The sequence below is a fragment of the Onychomys torridus genome, chromosome 6 (genome assembly GCF_903995425.1).
Source record: "Onychomys torridus chromosome 6, mOncTor1.1, whole genome shotgun sequence".
In the NCBI taxonomy this organism is placed as follows: Eukaryota; Metazoa; Chordata; class Mammalia; order Rodentia; family Cricetidae; genus Onychomys; species Onychomys torridus.
In genome coordinates this window covers 114,625-128,403 of record NC_050448.1, presented here as the reverse complement: position 1 = coordinate 128,403, position 13,779 = coordinate 114,625, and the positions used below count along the sequence as shown (strand labels likewise).

The 13,779-nt window shown below is 37.2% G+C and overlaps 1 protein-coding gene across 1 annotated transcript in view; it reads right to left on the bottom strand.

Annotated features, from left to right (window-relative positions):
• LOC118585278 (ceruloplasmin) overlaps positions 1-13,779 on the bottom strand; it is a 38,635-nt gene that overhangs the window by 21,510 nt on the left and 3,346 nt on the right. Inside the window, exons 2-6 of the mRNA XM_036189619.1 lie at positions 10,032-10,279; positions 7,047-7,256; positions 6,127-6,300; positions 3,966-4,220; positions 2,986-3,163 (exon numbers count right to left, since the gene is read on the bottom strand). Coding sequence (XP_036045512.1) covers positions 2,986-3,163; positions 3,966-4,220; positions 6,127-6,300; positions 7,047-7,256; positions 10,032-10,279 — 1,065 coding nt within the window. The remainder of the gene's footprint in view (positions 1-2,985; positions 3,164-3,965; positions 4,221-6,126; positions 6,301-7,046; positions 7,257-10,031; positions 10,280-13,779) is intronic.

Sequence of the window (13,779 nt, the reverse complement as noted above, 5' to 3'; positions counted from 1 at the left end):
GTACAGCAGCTGTCCTTTGTTGGGTATGAGCATCAGCTTAGTGCTTGCCTTTATTTGCTAGAAGTCACATGATAATGTAGTGGGGTTGTTAGTCTTCTCCCATTTACAAAGAAATTAATTTTCAGAAAGTGATATGATTTTCACAAAGCTGCCCTGTTTAATCTCTTCTTTTTTTGACAAATGGGTTAGCACCAGAGTTTTGCCAGGGCCCTTGTACTATGTTGGTGAGACAGTGACAAGCAAGCAGAACTCCTCATCCGCATGGATTGCACATCTATCAGGGGAGACCAAGCTCCGATCACACAAGCTGATTGCATACAGTCCAAGAAGTATGTTGTGGTACATTTCTCCTAAGAAAAGCAGCTTGGGTCTCTCGACAGAAGCTGTTAGAAATAATGTTCTAAATGTGATGTATGGATAGTGGAGAGAATGGGCCAGAAGACTGCAAACAAGCAACAACCTGTGGGAGGTACAAAGGAGCAAGTGTAAGTATGTTATGCTCTACAGCAAGGCTCCTTAAGCCTTCCCACTCTAAGCTACCTTTTGCCTGAGACATTTTTCCAAGACCCTGGGTATAGAGATATATAAAATAGGTTTACAAATGGAATATTGCAAATAAGAAACCATAAATTTATTTTAAGACAATTGTTGATGTATATAATTTTGCCATTTATTTAAAATGAAAGCAAATGTGCATACTTATGTCATGCATGTGCTTGTTTATCCTTACAAAAAGAATGAAGTATTGGCTGAACACAGCATCTTCAATATTTTTCAGAGCGGATTAATATTTTGGTTTTATAATTGTTAGTATATAGTACAACATGGTACAAATATGTTTAAGGTCATTTCAGGAATTGTTGGACATTCTGCTTTAATCCCAAGCAAGAACTCATTTAACAATTGTGTGTGTGTGTGTGTGTGTGTGTGTGTGTGTGTGTGTGTGTGTGAAAGTCAAGTCAGCAACTTAAATAGCAATTTGTTTTGTTGTTTTGTTTTTTGAGACAAGGTTTCTTAGGAACACCCTTGGTAGATGAGACTGTCCTCGAACTCAAACTCACAGTGGTCTGCCTGCCTCTGCCTCCCGAGTGCTGGGAATAAAAGCTGTGCCACCATCCCCTAGCTCAAACAACAATTTTAAAAATCAAACATTGCAACAAATACAGTCCAAAAATATGCCAGTTTGTCCTTGCTTGGTGGGTGACAGGGAAATAGTTAGCTTTTGTTTGTTGTAAGTAAACCATGATGTTTATATAAGAATAGAGAATTCTGTACATACAATAACAGCATTGTAATTCATAACATACTGTAAGTATCCTTGAATCTGAGCTGAAGTGTTTCGGGCAGGTAAGATGACTGTGTGTGGCATAGTAGCATGCAGAATGCAAAGTGTGCATGTTGTGCATTCAGGCCCAATGCTGCAGAGGAATCATGTGGTAGAATACAGGAAAACACTGCCCAGAACATCTTGTATACATGATATATTAGGTTTTAAATTAATTTTTGGTTGTTGTGCATTCAAAACCTTTTACTGTTGATGAAATGTTTGTGATCCTCATATTCGTTTGTATAGTCCCATATGGGTTAGCAGCCCACAGTTGAAGAGCTGTACCCAGAAATCACAGCAGAAGCAGAGAATTTAGGGCAGAAAAGTAAGGAATAAGGCCTGGAGAAATATAACTGGGCAAGAGGACTTTGTTAAGGTTTGGGTACTCCATTCCTTGGCAATAATAAAGGAAATAAGACTTCTGGATGAGTGTTTTGGAGGATCCCTCCAATAGCTGCTTAGAGAAAAGGTTAGGAAATAAAATACTATAGGAGGAAGGCCAGATAGAAACACTTTTATAATTTCAGTGAAAGATAGTGAGGATTTTAAAATAGTATTGACAAAGAAGATGAAGAGAAGAAGGCAGTTTCCAGAGAACTGTACCTGATGAGGTGAGTAGGAGGCATTGGTGAAGGAAAGGGAGAAAGGACAGTTCTCAGGTTCTGGACTTCAGCACGTTATGGGGTCAGATGGTGAAGCTGTTCATTGAGTGAAGAGGAAACTGTTTTGCACAGGAGACAGTGAATTCAGGTTGGACATGCCTCATCCAAGTGGAGGTATTGTTAAGAAAACAAAAACACAAATCTGAAATTTCTAAGTCTCTTGTAGGTTGGAGATGCAGTTTTGGGAGTTGTCATGTGGATGTCAGTATAGCCTGGGACTTAAGTCTGTGCTTTAGGAATCACAGACCTGGGCACAGCCAGGCCCTACTCTCCAACATCGAGTAACACAGAATAAATTTCTTAAACTTTCTAAAAGGGGATTTAAAAGAAAAAAAAAAGATGAGTCACAGACAGAGATTCTGTGAAACAGTGCTGTCATATGTGTAGATGTGGATTAGTGGAATAATCTTGTAGACATTAAAAAATTAACACTTTTATTATGTGTGTGTGTGTGTGTGTGTGTGTGTGTGTATGAGTGTCATGGTGTGTATGTAAAGGTCAGAGAACAACTTTCAAGAGTCAGTTGTCTCTCTCCACCCTGGTGAGTCCGCAGGATGGAACTCAGTTTATCAGGCTTGGCAGCAAGCTCTGTTCCACATTGAGTCATTGCCATAGTGCCTGTAACTTTTAAGATATCACCTTCTCTGCTTTGTGGAAAGTTGTATACAGGAAAGGAAGGCCAAGAAAGAAAGAATGCATCAGCTTATGAAAGTCAGCAACACACATACAAAGAGTAACCTGTGTGCATCAGAGGACACACTCAGAAGGTGAAAGACTACATAATAGAAGAAAACGCTCTGTTGAGTATCTGATGAAGGACTAATATTCAGGCTATATAAAGCACTCCTAAAAAAATACCAACAGAAACAAATTCCCCAAGTCAAAACTGGGCAAAGAACATGGATGGGCATTTCTCTGAAGAAAATATATATATATGGCCGGTAAGTCCTGCATAGACACTTAATATCATTACTCATAAAGGAAATGGGCAGCTACCTTTCCAGGGCTGTTAAATTGTCTCCAGTGAAGACATCTGTCCCAGAAGGAGCGTAATCCCAGATGATTTCTTCAGCAGCAATGTAATAGTGTCTCACATGTCTCTCCTGGGTATCTGGTGGGGTCTCTGGTGAAGGCTTGTTACAGTTTTGAACTTGGAAAAAGGCCTGCAAACCAGCTGAAACATCACAGAAAAGGCTCTAATGAGTAGTGACAATTGCTGATGAGGTGACAGATGGAAATTGAATCCAATGACAGAGATAATACAATAAAACATGGTAAACAGCTGTGAACAGACTACTGATGAAAAATTCAAGTTTTTAAACAGACATGTATCTTTTAATGTATTCATGACAGAAAAGAGACATTGAGCATATGAGTTTTGAAAGTAAGGTACCAGACTTTGTGGGATTACTCTTGAGAATCCAGTGAGATCTGAAAAAAAATCCTAATTTCTAAAATATAGCAATGACTTCTGCCATGGAAATACAGTATCACTTGTAATTTCTCAATGTAAAAATAGAAGACTGTAAAAACAGATTTATACATTATGCTGGAAAGTAGCTTGTTTTTTGACTTGTTTCAAGTATAACCAACTTTTTTATTTATCTGTGATGTATCTGTTCTTTGTCTTAACTTGCAAATGTCATTTTTGTCTTTGTAACACAAGATATAAGAAAGTTTTAGTTCTTAAACCTATTTGTGAAGTTTATCTCCCAAGGAAATTAGACTTTGAAAAACTTACCTCCTGAATGGTAATTCCCCTAAAGACTATTATTTTAAAGCAGCCAACCTCCTCAAAGCAAAAGGTTAGCTTGATTACTTTTCATGGGTATGGAGATAGAACTAAAGTAATAATTCAATATTCAGATTACTTATTTGGCTGTTTGGTTCTGCTTCTCTTCAAACATCTCCTACTAGAGTAACTAATATATAACTGTTTTTACAACTGACAGATGACTAAAGGTGAAGATGCTTACCTTTCAAGTGGTTTAGGTTCTGGCAACTGAGCATCCAGACTCCAGGATTCTGGGCCACCATAAAAGCATCAAATAGGGTGGCAGGGAACAGGTTGATTGTATCAGTATGGTAGTTCTTGCTGGTCAGTGCTTGACCATGAAAGAAAGCTGCATGCACATCAATTTCATTACCCATACCAAAAAGATACCATTTCACTCTGTCTTCTACACACATGGAGAGTCCTGGAAGGCTTCCAAATGTGTATCCATTCAAAGCTGCAAGACAGAGTTTTTGCCTTATAGACATTGGTGCTTGGAATAGTGATCAATTTGATATAGAAAATATATGCCACACTTGCAGTTAGCCAACCCCTTATTTGTGCCAGACATTGCTAATCAATCACATACTCTTCCATTCAGGCTAAAGCTCATTGCTAATACAATACTGAAGATAAATGTAATATTAGAAGTAAACCGTATTTGGTCTCTGATATTTATAAACTATTTGCATTGATTGTGTGTGTATAAATATAAATGTATCCATATACATATATAGAGAGTACTCAGCTAAAGTTATTTAATAATCAATTATTAACTGTGATTGTAGGCAAAAGTCATATGATTTAAATTTATTCTTTTTGTTTAGGACTTTTTGGACTTATATCAATTTCTTTTGTAATAATAATATCAAGTAGAAATGTTTCTAAGATTGAAAGACACACTTCAAAGAGATTTGAAGAAAAAATAAATTCAGCAATGGGCAGCAGGGACAAAAGCCAGGAAGATCTGAAAGTTCAAAAGCAGTCAGGCCCAAGAACCTAGGAAGAAACTGAGGGTCATTATTCAAATTGTGCAGTCCTAGGAAATTCATGGGTAGAAATATTAATGTTAAGGACCATTAATATAGCAGATGTGACAGTGTTACCAAACTGTGTCCATCCAGACTAGAAATCTGAGGATATTTTTCTAATGTCTGTTTTTGTTAGCAGGATAACAGAGAGAAGGTAAAATATGTAGGAAGGAGACACTCATGTCAGATGAAAACAAAACAAAACCTTTCAGATAAAATTCTGGAAATAATTTCATTTTCTAATTTAGAAGTGCAGTTATTGTTTTTCTCAGTTTTCAAGTGAAGATCATTTTAAAGAAGCTAAATGAAAAATAATCTATACTTTTTGGCCTAATTAATGTTAAGGTACTTAATTTACCATGTAAATTCTGAGGGATAGAAAATTTAATTTCATTATTTTTGTCCCTGGGAATTAAGGAAAAGCTTGGGTTCTCAAGAAGACATTTTGGCATTTCTAGGAGATACAAAATGAACTAAAATATTTAATTAATACAGAATGGGGGACCTGGTGAGGACAGTGTAGTATATAAAAGGGATAATTTTTAGAACTAGTAGTCTGAGTTATTTTATTAAACATAGGTGGATGATTTATAATATAAATGTAATTTTAAACATGTACTTCAATAGTCCTAATTAGCTCATTCAAATAACTTCTAGAATGAACTTGGAGGATAAATAAAGATGTATGTATAACGTGTGTATTAAATTTCAACTGATGATTTTTCTTGTAAATTAAGGTACATGTTTGGTGTTTCTGCCTTTTACCTTGTCTAGTATTTAAACAGTGTGCTGGCTAGTTTTGTGTCAACTTGGCACAAGCTAGAGTCATCTGAGATGAGGGATCCTCAATTAAGATATTGTTTCCATAAGCTAGGGCCATAGGCAATCCTGTAGGTCATTTTCTTAGTTTGCAATTATTGTGGGAGGGCCCAGCCCATTATGGTTGGTACTACCTCTGAGCTGGTGGTCCCAAGTACTGTAAGAAAGCTGGCTGAGGAAGCCATGAGGAGCAAATCAGTAAGCAGCACCCTCCATGGCCTCTACATCAGCTCCTGCCTCCAGGTTCCTGTACTGTTTGAGTTCCTGCCCTGACTTCCTTCAATGGTGGACTATTATGTGAAAGTGTAAGTAAAATAAACCCTGTCTTCTCAAACTTTTGCCTTTGGTCATGGTGTTTTATCACAGAAATAGTAACTCTAACTAGGACAGATAAATATCAAATTGTGTGTCCATTGCTTTTGTTATTATGACCTCAGGTTAGGATTATTCATGTGAGAGAATAATCTTAGCATAATTTTTAAAACAAAAATGATATATCTTTTTTAATCTTACAGTACATCCTGTTGCTCTCCTGAAAGTCTTCATTGTCTTTGTCAACTTTATTTGGTTCAGAGCAGAAGGTGTTGATGTTATCTTCTAGATACCAGCTGAGATTTTCATCCACCACAGAGAACATTACTACAAATTCTTGGTCAATATTTTTTTCTTTTTCCTTACCTAGAGAATCTGAAGTAGAAATTTATGATTTAGTAGATCTGAATTTTTATTATGTGATTCAACATCATTTTAGGTAATTAGATTATTTTTTAAATTTAGTGTTCATCTTCTTAGTAAACCACAGATCTGGACCAGCTACTCCACTTTGTTCATGTCCTGTGCACTGCATATGTATGTGTCTATATATCTACTGACAAAACCATTAAATGTTTTTTGGCAACTGAAAAGGTTATAAATTCAAGTGTGTCTGTCCATATCATCTAGTACACACATATAGGCCACAAGCCACCACAAAAAGGCTTTGCAGGTAACTATTGGTCCAATAAACATTACATTTCAATCTCTTGAGTTACACTGTCTTCATAAGGTGAGGAATAAATGTATTATTATACTTACTAACATAATACAGGTAACTGTAGCCATTGCTAGGGAGTGCCACTGAGGTAAAGGAGTGCCACACATAGTAAAGTCATGTGTCTCTATATAACACCATTGTTGGAAGTTATACCCAGAAAACCCATCCCACAGAGATGATTTCAAGCATTTTAGCTTCACTGGCATTTTCCTCTAAAGGTTTGTTTCATTTTTTTCACATCATCAAGGCCTATCCTGTACTTTACTTCCTTCTTTTTATTCTTACCATTTATCTATTCAACTTAATCACAGAATAACTTACAGTTTAAAAAACTAACTGAAAAAAGAAAATAAACTGCCTTGAACCTGCCTCCCATATTGTGAGCAATGAGAAAATATACCTTTTTTACAGAGTATTAAAGGTCCTATGAGTCCTGATGCAATATCTTTTGGCGCATCAACATGGGAATGGTAAATCCTGGTCACACAATTGCTGTCTCCATCAACAGGACTTTGCTCACTGGCATGCAGCACATACAAATATTGCTCTCCAGGAAACACTTTATCATCTGCTTTTTGAAAATCAGTGGTGTTGTCAGGATAAATAGCCCCTGGAAAACAACATGTAACAGAGTTAGAAAGTGAGTACATATGAATATAGTGAAGGAATAGTCAGTCTTCATCATCTCAACGTGTGCCCTTTGGACATTCAGTAAGATCCTATTTGAACACACAGAAAAGCAAACAGAAAGCTAATGTCTAGGGAGTCCATAAGCCTCACAGAAATGATTATTATTAATTTGGTGATTGAGTTATACATAATAGATATTTCAGCATGATTGTAATTATTTTAATGTAAGGGAAAGCTTTCACCTAGGGGTCATGGTTTAAAGAATAAGCAAAATAACCACCCTGTTAAATAATTTAAAACTTCTTATATAATATCTGATTTGTGTGTATATGTGTAGTAATTACAGAACTAAAAAATATTTACATTTAATTTAAAAAATTTTTAAACATGCAAAAGTGAAATGAACTTCTATCTTCCTTAAAGTGTTAATGGATTTTCAGTGTACCTATTAATGCAGCTTTAACAATGGTAAACTGAAAACTATTCTTGTTTTTTCCATAACCCCACTCAAATTTGTTTTCAGCCATATTAAATTATTTTCAAAGCAAATTCTAGGCATATTTAATTTATAAATATCTGAGCATGTATCTTTAAAAAATAAGAACTTTTCCTTTTAACAAAATCACAAGCCTACTGTTGTCTCTTGAAAGTTAATATTAACCATAGTATACCATGGTGCTGTAAAAAAGAAAAAGCATGACAGCCAATTGTTACCTTATTAGTAGAACTTGGCTAATAAAAAGAGAAAAGAGATGGTGTAATGTGGAACTCTGTCCTCTGATCATGAGATGGCCATTATAAGTTTGCAATCAGAGCAGCTGTGGTTACCCACAGGAAACTCTCACAAGATTGGGTCCAGAGAGTGAAGGCTTATGAGGTACCTCAGGAAGAAGTGCTCCATGGCAATCCTGCCTTCCTCTAGGATATACATGATACTCTTCTTTAGTATCACTGCCTGTGTGTTGCCATGCTCCTGCAAGTAAACCCAGTTCAACTCACCAGTTCATCATTCAAGGCTTATGTAACATCATTCTTTAGTGCCTTATCTGGGATAGATACTCAAAAGTACGTGTCTCTTCAGTAATGACACACCATGTATAAAATTAACTTACTAAAAAATTACCTCTTTTAAATTTATTTTACATTTATTCATTTACCATGTGTGTTTGCATGTGTGTATACATGTACATGTGTGGAGGTAAGTTGACAACTTGGGGGAATCATTGTTCTCCTTTCACTATGTGATTTCCAGGGACTTAAAACAAGTCCTCAAGCTTTGTGGCTGGTGTATGAGATTATTTAGGCCACCTTAGCTGGGCTGGAGTTTATGAGAAGTCAGGATGGAAGGTGATAGCAGCTACAATATGATCACTGGAAGAATTCCAAAGATAAGAAAGCCTCCACCCTGAATCCTTCTCTTCCCTCTGGCTTCATGCCTCTTCTAAGCTGTCAGGCACATTGTCCACTTCTCATATTCTTCCACTATTAGATAAGGGATTAAGTACTCATGGTCCAGTTGTGGCTCTCACTATCAGCACCTAGTCCATTTAGGGATGTATGGCATTCCCTGTAGCAGGAATCTTAAAGGCACTTATTAATAAAATCAAACCTGAGGCCAGTTATTGGGGTGAATGCTGGAAGATCAGAGAAGCAGAACAAGCCACAGCTTCCTCACCTTGCCAGTGACTCAGCTGATTCTGTTTCCTCAGACAGGAAGCCTCTGAGTCCTCATATTTGAATGGATCTCAGCTGAACTGCTGCTAGAAGCCTAAAAGCTTAACCAGCCAAATTCTGGTCCTCATGCCTTATAGACCTTTCTGCTTTCTGCCATCACTTCCTGGAATTAAAGGCTCACTTCTTGGGATTAAAGGCGTGTGTCACCATGCCTGGCTGTTTCCAATGTGGCCTTGAACTCACAGAGATCCAGAGAGATTTCTGCCTCCGGAATGCTAGAATTAAAGGCATGAGTACCACCATTTTCTAGCCTCTGTATCTAGTGGCTGTCTGTTCTGACCCCAGATAAATTTATTGGGGTGCACAATATTTTGGGGAACACAATACTACCACATTTCCCCTTTTTTAAAATTTAAAAAAGCTTATAACTAATACAAGAAAAACTATCCAATAAGTATATAAAATATATACAATCAAGAATTACATTAACTATGTCTAGTCCATTATTTGACAGATTCAGACAAAACACTCCATTATTTATATATATATAAAACAATGTCCAGTCCAGTAACATTTGATAAACTCAGACAAAAAAATTTTTCATTACTTGTCCTATTTAAAACAAGTAGTTAGGGCTGGAGAGATGGCTCAGCCATTAAAGGCTAGGCTCACAACAAAAAACAAGTAGTTCCTTTTAAAAAGGAGATTCAAAATCTCCTTTTTTATCATATCCATATTCTCTCTTTTTTTCCTAATAGATTCAATAATCTACCTTTTTTCATTTTTATATCTTCCCCTTTTTCTTTTTAGAGTAGATGCAATTATCTACACATTTATCTTATTATTTCTTTATCTTTTTTCTCAGGGTAGATTCAATGATCTACCTCATATCTAATTCCCACTATAGGAAGCCAAATAACTTGAAGAAACAAAGTACTTATTGTGATGAGTTCAAATCCATTATAAAATAGATCAGTTTTAAAGGGTGTGGTTACAGGTTCTATCTAAAGGCATCAATTTAGACATTAAAAAGTTTTCCTCCTGAAGAAGAAATTGCAACCACAATACACACTGGACTTACCCTCATGCTCCTTGTAGTAAGTTACCCCATGTGAATGAAAAGTATAGGGCCTAGAGGCAAAGTTCTTTAAGTGAACATAAACTTTATCTCCCACTTCCGCTTTGATGATAGGGCCTAAAAACCCTAGCCACACTGGTTTGTCTACAGTCATCCTAAAGGTGCCATCCGTATACTGAATATAAAGGGCCTTCTTGTATGTTCTTCCAATGCGATCTGGGCCATTTTGAAGATAGAAATTGGACTGTTCCCTGCAAAGAAAAAGACATTTTCATCAGAAGCCATCATTTCTGGAAATATCATTAGAATTTAGAAGACTCAATGATCACATCAACATTCAGTATTTGCCTGTTGTATAAACAGCTTCAAAGACGAAGGGGAGAGCTGCCAGTTGGCTGTTATTTTAATATATGGGGTTTTGTATCAGACACATGGTAGAAAACCACCTGTGAGGACCTCCCCAAACCATGGTGCCAAAAATGACACAAAATAAAAATGAATGGAACTAAATTAATTCTATCTTTTAGATTATTTATTTTGTGTGTGTGTGGGGGGGTATGTGTGCACACACACACCCGTTATGTGCGTGTGTGTATGAGTGCACACTCACCTGTGGATGTGGAGGCCATAGTAGGACCTTCCTCTATCACTTTCCACTTTAGTTTCTGGGACAAATTCTCTCCCTGAAGTGGAGCTCCCCATTTCAGTTGGCCAGTGAGCTTCCCCACGCCCACTTCCAGAGGCTGTCTGTCTTCAGTGATGTGATTTGTTCACCCAACTCTGCCCTGCTTTTCCTGATGCTGGGGATCAGCTGTACTAGCACAGCAAGGACATTACCCGCTGAAGTTTCCCCACAGCCCCAGTCTATCCTTCTCATTTCTTTTAGGAGTCCTAGAACTGGGATATATTTATTTATTATTTATATATATTTGGGTTTAAAAATTACCTTTGCATTTAAATTACAACATGTATTTTTCAATCCTTCACTACCATAAATACTTCATATTGAATGCTTATCTTCTTATTATTGTCAATTAATAATTTGAAAATTCTCCTAAATATATCAACATAATAAATAGAACTAGGAAGGGAGAAAAAAGTGGGGGGAGTACATTTGATATTTACACCTAAATTGGTTCTTACATACTGAATTTAAAACATTTGTTTTCAGTGGGATCTGTTTGTGAACAGTGCCATGCAGCCATTTAGAAGGCTAAATCCTGGTTTTGGTAAGGTCCTCAATAACCAAGGCCTTGCATTTGTACTGTGTACAGTTGTTGTCTGTTATAGCCCATCAGTTTTCAATACTTTATCATGTTCCACGTAACCACCACAGAACAGGATAACCTGACTGGAAAGTAAACTTTGTCATGTTCCCTGGGCTCAGACCTCCTCAGCAAGGCTCGGAGACATTTTTCTTTCCATGTTTCAAGATAAAAAATGAGGTTAGTTAGGAGCTCTGGAGTTGCTACAGAAGTTGAAGATGTGATTTTCAAAAGTCTAGGGATCTAACCTCATGTTTTCTAAATGTTAACCTGCGTAATTATCTACTAATGCACTAGGTGATGTGCAAATAAATTCCTGGCTTCAGTTTGATGATTCTGACTGGGGGCAGAGGGGAGTGCAGCATAGGCACCTTCAGTTTTTAACCAGCAGGCTAATATATTCTGGTGCAGGCAGCCACTTTGGGCTTGTGGGAATTTGTAAAGTTGAAGGTAATATGTTGAAGGTAAAGTGCAGAGGCAGTGGGGTTCCTTGATATTATGAGAAAGAACTATGGAAAATACTGTTTTCAGCTGATACCATGGTGGTGCCAAATCTCTGCATTTGGTAGCTATATAGATGAAACCTAGGTACGGTGGCCAGAGAGCACCACCACTTGGCAGTGATCCTGGGGCTGGATTTGGGTGAGGGAGCAAGAAATAGGTAGCAAAAGAGCCACATTTCTCTAGATTGACTAAGGACTTCTAGAGTGACAGTCTCAGAGACAACCATATACTGACAACTGATTGTATAAACACCAGGACTCAAAGGAGGCAGAATTGTACACTGAAAATGATGGAGATTGTATTTCATGCTCCTTCAAACCCATTCAGGTGTGACGGTCACACTGGAAGTAAGAAAAATAAAGCAGTTAAAAACATACTAATTGTGGAACAGCAAAATCCTACTGAAAATACTTGCCATGAGGTGTCCTGCCTGTGTTACTTATAATTGTTATGTGCTTCCCTTTGTGTTAAAGCAAAGCAGAAAAAAAATGGAGGTGGCTTGGAAACTTCAAGAAATCCATGAATAAAGATCAGAGCACTGGGGTGAACTCTGCCATAAACCCACAGAATTAGTGTAGACAGGAGGAATCTTAATAAATATGTGCTCAAACAGCAGCTTGGCCGTGCAGCACTGAAAACCCCTGAGGCCAAAGGCATGCAGTTGACTGTGTTAAGAGGGCCCCACAGGGAATGGGAACAAGGTCAGTCAGAGCCAAAAGAACTCTGAGCTAGTCTTAAACATATTCTTCTAAACCCCAGAACAAATTGTCTTTGGAGTTTGACACTATTTCTAGGAGTCTTACCTGATAATTTTTAGCAGAGATCCTAATCTACCATGCCTTTCGATATACATCTTATGGAGAATCAGGTTTTAAGGCAGCCCTCTAGTCACTAAGGCTTTATTGAAACACTGTGTGCATCTGATTTCCATAAGGTGACTCTACAGCACCCAGGAATCCATGCCATCCCATATACTGTAATAAATGTCCATTTGTCAAAATGTTTCTACTATTCTGGTGTTTTATTACTTATTTCTTAAAATAAGATGTGCTCTGTCTTAGTTTTGTGACTCATTTTTTTCTAAACAAAGTTTTTGAGGGGATGGAGTATTCATGAAAATGACCTTTAAAATAAAAGTTGATCTGATGCTAAAATATACTAAAAGATTTTACACACACACACACACACACACACACACACACACACACACACATCTCAAACTGGTTCTTCCATTTGACCTGGTCATTGTGACAAATTTCCCTTACCAAATTGAGAAATAGCTAACTTTGGGAGGTCTGTTTGCTTATGACGCTGTCCTGCAAAGGAACATCGGGGGCCATTCATGGCTTGGGGACAAAGGGTCAGTCATCTACTGGAAGCTTGTCAGAACTTGCCAGTCACATATTAGCCACAAGAATCTATTATACTTGGTCTTTGAACCAAACGAATTATCCACATTTATTTTCAGTCCTTCCTGTTGGCAACTGTAATTCTTTTTACTCAGTACAGAAAATGCGTGTTCTTCCCAGCATTCACAGTTCCTATTTTAGGCCCCATTTTTATTTTTAAAGAAAATAAAAAGCCTATTCCTATCATTTCTGGTAAATTCAGAATCAGAACTGAGTTTTTAATGGTAGATAATTTGTCATTAATGCTACCATAATTAATTAATAATACTGTTCCACTGGTAAGTTCAGAATTCACTGAAGTGGTTTTGGTCTATTCTTAGCTTGGGTACTAAAGTCTCTAGATTACAGAAGAGCTTTGACTTCACTTGTTGAGGTGCTTCTTTAGATTTTTCATTACTGTATAACAAATCATCACATAGCAGCATGAAGTAATACCTGCTTATAACTCACAGTTGGATGAGTTATAAGCCTGACACCTCATGACTGTATTTTCTGCCCTGGGCACCATAGCACTGAAATCAAGGGGATGCACTCCCCTGAAGACTTGTAGAAAAATCTACTTCCTGAATCAGT